The sequence below is a fragment of the Morone saxatilis genome, unplaced genomic scaffold (assembly GCF_004916995.1).
Source record: "Morone saxatilis isolate NCDOM2014 unplaced genomic scaffold, NCSU_SB_2.0 Contig24, whole genome shotgun sequence".
Taxonomy (NCBI): Eukaryota; Metazoa; Chordata; class Actinopteri; family Moronidae; genus Morone; species Morone saxatilis.
In genome coordinates, this window is record NW_023339807.1 from 19372021 (window position 1) to 19379188 (window position 7168).

The following is a 7168-nucleotide window of genomic DNA, read 5'->3' on the forward strand; positions in this document are numbered from 1 at the left end:
CTAAACAGTAAACACTCTTAATTGGATTGTGTGCTTATGTGCTTTGATGTGAATCCTCTAAGGACTGTATATTATTAGGCCTAATTGATTCTGATACATATTTACACGAGTTTAGAAAATTAGTCCAAAACAAATGTGAGTGGTTTCATCATGAACCTAATAGTGGCGCATTACATGCCACCTTTTGGTTGAAACAGCCATTACTGGAACATTGTGCCGTTACAGTGTCAGAGTTCACTGGTCATTTGGCAGTCCGGTGAGGCTGCTCTGTCTGTGTCAACATCTTGTGGAAATGACACCGCGGACCTCCCGCTCATCACAAATGAGGCCCAGAGGGGATAATGGGAGCTGAGTGTGGGGGCTCAGCATCACCCTGAGGTTGAGAGGTGGAGCACTGATCCTCTGTTGCTGAGCTCGTATACTCTAACCTTCCTCCAGAGGGTGTGTGTCAAGCGATTCAACCTCATCCACATGGGATATAGGTCTGCTTTAGAGTCCCTACAAATGTTAGCCAGCACAAAGCAAAGTCGCTTTGCTGATGGATACGCCACCACTAATGTGTGTCTCTGGGTGTTCATCTAGACTGTCCATTGTGTTGAAATCCACAAGTCAAATAGCATAGTTCAAGTCAAGTCTAGTCCATTCTTAACAACAGACAGACGGTCTGCGAAGTGCAGGAGCAGAGGATTAGGTCTGTGGGTCGATTGAGGGTTGGTGCCACTTTTTGGTTCAGTCCGGGTGCCACTGTGCTTGGCAAATAGCATGAGCTCCTTGACCAAGCGGGCATTCACATCTTTGGTTTCACATCACCTGCAATTTAAATTCCATTACTCGCCTTGCCACACTTCAAATAAAGCTTGGGCCTATTAATTACCAAAGTATGGGTTCAGGGTAAAGGTGAACATGCAATTACAGAATTAAATCAAGCCCCCGTTTAGCTTGTCAGTCCTGACAGAAATAATTTGAGTGAATTATTAAATGCTTCCACTGCTCTCAGCTGCTTCATTGCTGCAAGAATCCAAGCGCTGCTTCTTTCTCCGGCTTTTAACGTAAAGCGATTAATTGTGCCCCCCCCCCACCCAAGTTTTGAACTGTACATGTTTATGAAAAACAAAAGAAAAATGACCCACTGTTACTGCTGCACGTATGCTTCCAAATGTTTTCTGTGTTCTTTGAACCATATAATAAAGAAAGTCAAGCTTAATGAGATCATTATAAATTTGCGGTGGTTATGGTAATCATGCGGAAATTGTATATCATTATCGCAGGTTTTAGGTCTAGTGAATTAGAAGTTTTAATTAGCTACCTGTTCAGGTAATTTAAAGTTCTGAGGTGATGTTATTAATCATGCTAGGATTGCAAAATAGTTAATATTCAAATGGCACCAAAGGATTTACACTTATTTACAATTCTTTCTTTTTTTAACCAAGCCCAGACAAACTTTTCTTTAGCTGTATAAATACGAGATTACCCACTAACAAATGTGTTTAAAATTGCACAGAACTGCAAATATTTGCTTGACTTTTATCCTTACAGCACACACCCCATGCTTTTAAATGTGTTTCACTTTACTAAAATGAAAAGTAAACTAAAATGTCTTGTTTGGTCGAAATCTGCTGCTAGCAAGCATTTTAACTAATTGCCTGTAATGAAGCAATTTGCCGGTGGCTGACTGGATTCAGTGGTTGAGTTTTGGTCTCTATGACAACCAGCTGTCTGTAATTAGTAAATCAAGCCAGGGTGAGGATTTGGGCAGTCAGAGTGGCTGCAAAAGAAGTCAAGAGTGGCAAGTGTTCTCACTAATTGCATTGCCATGAAGTTTATGCTGACATAACTGCCAGGATGTGTGTACCTCTGGCGGTTTTTCTCAGGTATTTTAATCTTGAATGTTTCCTGTGGTTAAAAAACAATCAGCGCTGTGCTGTTTGGCTTACAGTGTTTGTTGTCTTTTGCAGCTCCATTGTGCTTCGCTCTGTGTCAGCTGGAGGTGTGTATTGTGCTAAAACAGCGAGAGGTACGTAGTGCGCTTTGATTGATTGATGTTACTACTTTCTTATAATTACCAATTAGCGGGTATATTTGACATTTCAAAACAATGAAACGGCACACAGAGAATATGCAGTTTGTCAACACTGTGTTGTTCCATTGCAGCCCGTGCAGCTGCCTTGGGTTTGGATTATCCTGGAGTCCATGGAGCCCCTGATCTCTATGGACCAATTCATCATGGGATGCAGCTCGACACAATGCCGTTCAGACGTCACCCTTACAATAACAATGGGCGTGAGTTGGCTGAGACTGAACCTAACATGGCCTCCTACGGAGAAAATCAACCGGGAGTGAGATCCCTAGACGACAGAATACATAAACAAGCTCACCCCAGGAGTTCTGAATCTGCATTTGTACTGAGCCACGGCTTTAACAGTCCAGTTCAAAGTGAATACACCACCGACCAAGTGCTTAGACTTCCCAGAGGACAATTACATATTAACCGCAAGTCCAATCTTGAAGAGGTCAAGCACATTGCCCCTCTAACTCTGGCTGAAGCCCCAGGCCCGTCTGACCTTGTGAATTGGGATCCTCAAGGTCGCAACAAACCACTCTCATTTGTCTACAATGAGCATGACCTTGTTGTTGACGAGTCTGTCCCAAATAGACGTGGCATGTCTCTGAGAGGGCACCCCCCGCCCCAAAGCTGGGGTCATGGCACCTACCGGAGGGGTCTAACTGGGTATGGCCTGGGAAGAGAAGTTCCTGTCCTTGGTTCATCCGCCTTCTCCAACAAAGACCACGTCAGAGCAATGACTAGCCGAGGTCCTGCTGATGGCAGACTGAGAAGGATTAGTTTCCCTGGCCATCTTGCTCAGCCCCTGCACAGACGCCTCAATGTCAAACAGTTTGTTCAAGGTAACCCTGTTCTTAGACATATGACAAAACCACAATCAGGTCTCGTTAGAATAAGTCGGTGAGCTAAAAGGTTCTGACACATAGCTTGACTGTCTTGTCAAATATTATCCCTGTAAGGAGTTCTTAAAGTTAACAGGCAAGCATTTCAGAATCTATTCTGAGTCTCTCTAACCTTTACTGAAAGGAGCAATGTCCAGCTTATCTGTGTACAAGCTTCTGTCCTCACCTGTAGCTCTAAAACAACTCCCATCATATAATAAACAAAACATTATAAATGGTTATATTTATCAGTGCATCTCTCCCTCTTTATTTATTTTTTATTTTTTCCTCCATCATAAATGTCTCACTGAGGTCTAGATGTTACCAGAGTGCCATCTGTTGGTTCTAATGGGTAGATATCATTTTGGCTCACATTGTTGTACACAGGTGCTGCTTAACAGAAGGTCAGCCTTTGACAAATCCCATAATCTGTTTACAATCTGTTGTTTGCAAGTACTACTAGTGGTTATGTTAATTTCTCCAAATAACCTTGGTCTTTCAGTGATGGCATGTTTCACTGGTGGTCTGGCATTTCTGATAGAGTAAATGAGGTGTTAAAATGCAGCCTTAGATTTTAAATTTGGATAACTGTCAGCAAATATTGAATATTTATCCTCACTCTTTTTCCACAGGAGAGCAGGAACTAGCAGCACAGGTGGATTTTCTCTGAAAGTTTAATGGAAGAAACGCTTCATATGTCAATCCTTGGCTTTGATTCCTCACTGAAAGACATTGGAGTGTGTGGGATGGTAGGCGAGTAAGGTTACCCAATGATTGACCTATAAATCAATCAATCAATCCGGGGCCAGAAAGTGAGTTGGTTATGAGCGCTCATCCAGAATGTGAATAAGGAAATGAGTGACAGAACAAAGTAAAGCAATCTGCAACTGTTTATAGGGAGCAGTCAGGCAATCAGGCAGTCAGTCAGGCAGTCAGGCAGTCAGGAGTGGCCATCACACAGGATGTCACGTTGGGTAGAAAAAGGCTACTATGCAGCAGCAAGCAGCCAGTTTGACACCAGGAGACCATGTGTTTGGTGGCATGACACTAACTTCAAAACCTAGAAGCAGAGTATAATTATAAATAATAGTAATAATTATTATTATAATTATTTTGATCTCAAGAGTATCACATGAACCACAAAGTGAAGAGAAAAATACTTGTGCTTTGATTTCTGTTTCTATTGTCACTGTTATAATAGCATATTTTGTTTGCATATGTACTGAAAAAGTGCATTGTTAAAATGCATTCAATTCTGTTAATGTAATGTCTCTGCATCAGTTAAACAAGTGGTTTCCTTGTGCACTCATGGAACCTCACATATAGTTCTGATATACTGATTCTGCTTTGACACCCTGCAGTTGTTCACCTCCTTACCCTCGATCAATGACTTAATGACCCCTTATACAGGTTGAGAAAGGAGGGCGAAAGTCAGAGCGGGTAGGGGAATCAACTATGCATAAATAACATATGGGCTGTAGCAACCTAAGATTAACTGGACTATATTTAATGCACAAAGTACACATCACCTGCTGCTTGCTGGTTTAATATCAGAAAATGCAAGACAGAAAGGACACTTAGCAAGAAGTGACTGACAAGTCTGCCATATCTTTATACCAGAACCTCTCCACTGCAATACAGTTTAACTCAAGCTTTACACAGTCACATAAGATGGTTGGCAAATCTCAACTATAAAGCTATAAAATGGTTAATTTCCATAAGGCAGATAATTAACAGCATAGGGTGGACAGGACATTTATATCTGTAAAATATAAAGCAATCCAAAACAAAGACCACAAAATAATGTTACTATAACATTTACAAGAAAGACTGTTTTATTGAGACATCAAGGGGTTTTAATTTGACTATATGGTAATTATTGTGGCTGAACAATTATATATTGTATTACTTATTTTAGTAAATCACCACCACACACTATTTTTTCCACCTGTAGAACAAAATAACAAAATGTTCTTTTGCTGCTATAATGTAACGCAGTAAAGCCTTAAGACTGATTTAAATCAACAGCTCCTTGACAGTCAACACAAATGTAACAGGTATCGTTTGTTGCTGAGCTATTGCGCGCACAAAGTCTGTTCGTCACTGCCTATACCACTACAGATTGTGTGTGAGGTTTTGTCTGCAAACCAGACTAGTATTGCTTGTGAAGTGAGTGTGTATGTATACCTGGCTGTAAATCTATGCTTTTTATCATGTCTGCCTACAGAGAGCATTTATGCTTGCCTAGAAAATGTGCAAACATTGAGGCAGTGTTTATTCCTTTTACAACCCCTGAACAATGGCCACTTTTGTGCAGTTTGAACAAAACAAATGAAAAAATGAACAGTGCCAAAGTAGCTCTGTAGTCAATTTAGCAGCTGTACTAGGCACATTTAGAAATGAGCAGCAGTAAATGATAAGTAACACTGCAGACCACATTAGCTCAGGCCACACCAACAGTCGCAGCCCTCAGGTTCCTGTTGGTTTTTTCAGTTTATCATTGAATACAGTTTTAATTCGGCTGGTTTCACAGGCTGGCACTCCATGTGTGCTGGCATCCCCCAACAGAATTCAACAAAACGGTCCACAGACCAGTTTAGTTTTAATGTCAGTCGGATCATTGTCCACAGTCCAACACACAGTAAAAGTTTATAGAGCCTGCAGAGAAAGACGTGCCACTCAACTAAGTCAGTGGAGCTTACACTGCTGATGTTGTTGGCTTTAGGCTACAAAGTATTCTCAAAAATTGTCTGAATGTAAAGACTATTATTACGGTTATAAAGGTAATCCATGTACAAACAGACACATGCATACTTCATCAATGCATGCTAATTAGGAAGAGAGACCAAAATACCAAGCATGACTTGTATTAATAAATTTGACTACCAACAAAACGATAAATACTTAATAAATACATCAATATACATACATAAATAAAATAAATTTTAAAAAATTACGAACAAATTATAATTAGGATGGTAAATGTACACAACTAACAATTCCTGGCATCACAGAACAGGTACCCTTTTCGGCAAGTACAAGTCAATATTGGCTCTAATTTGGAGTGCATTTAGTTCCCCCAAAACAACAAAGGTGGTCTTTGTGAGTGTAAATATTATGTATACCACTGTACATTGTAGTTCTATTCTTCAAACATAACCACCAAGCTGTTAGAATGGCTGTTTGCGAACGTGTACCCTTGGGTTCAAGCCCAGAACAACCCTGACTGCTTTGTTCTGAGAGCTAGGAAAGTGAAAGCTTTTGTCACAAAATCTGTTGTTTGCTTTGACAAATATTGGTGGTAATTTTCACCGTCTGTTGATTTAAAAATATATCAGTGTGTATCAGAAGTAAAGTAAGCTGCCACAGTGTGGTGAAGCCCAGTTTGTTTTCTCTTTTCTGACATTAAAAGACAGCAACTGAGACCCCCACAGTCAGCAACAAAGTAGAGGCTTATTAAATACCTGTTTAACAAAACTGCTTTTCCTTCCTCCAGCCTGAGAGGTGGGACCTTCCAAGGGATCCAGAGATAAAGCTGATAGGTCATTAAATTATTAAAATATTTTTGTCACACACAGTTTAGACTTTTCTCTTCTCTTTTTTTACCTCTTCTTGTGAAATACTGCATACTTTCACTTCTTCAGGCCACTCAAGATAATTCAAATGAATTACCCCAAGATGGCAAAATTCTGCAAAACTACCAACCAATAACAACGTGATGAAAGCTGACATTTATTTTGAAGACTCACGTGCCAAAACAGTTCTGAATAACTGCTCTATTTCAGTGCAGCAACATCTAACCTTGCAAAATGCTGGATTGCGTTTCACACATATGCTTATTCTACTTTTCCTGCATCGCAGAACAAATCCCACCACAGTCCCCATCTCCTCAGTGTGTTACACTACACATGTTGCAACACACACCTCTTTTAAAGCAACCTTCATTGTCTCCCTTTACACAATCCCAGAAAATGGTAGTTAATAAGAACGTGTATTTGTGCTTGCGTGTTTTTGTGTGGGTTTCATAATGTGTTTTTTTTCTCCGCGTCTTGTTGTCCCACACAAGGCTTTCAGTGAGCCCACTATAGCCTGCCAGCACAACTGACCTGTGGTAAGGGGGAAATCAATAGTCAATTCCATTTTGCAGCCAGCGTGTGACAGGTACTAGATAGGAGTGGATTGGGTGCATGTAAAGAGCAGGAGCGTGAGTCAGAGCTTGTTTGAC

General features: G+C 40.6%; 1 protein-coding gene across 1 annotated transcript; it reads left to right on the forward strand.

Moving 5' to 3' along the window:
- Positions 1 to 1772: 1772 nt before the first annotated feature.
- Positions 1773 to 3191, forward strand: LOC118336242. Its single transcript, XM_035672844.1, has 3 exons — positions 1773 to 1871; positions 1956 to 2014; positions 2152 to 3191. The coding sequence occupies exons 1-3, from the start codon at positions 1843 to 1845 to the stop codon at positions 2964 to 2966; spliced, it is 903 nt and encodes a 300-aa protein (XP_035528737.1). The 5' UTR covers positions 1773 to 1842; the 3' UTR covers positions 2967 to 3191.
- The last annotated feature ends 3977 nt before the right edge of the window (positions 3192 to 7168 follow it).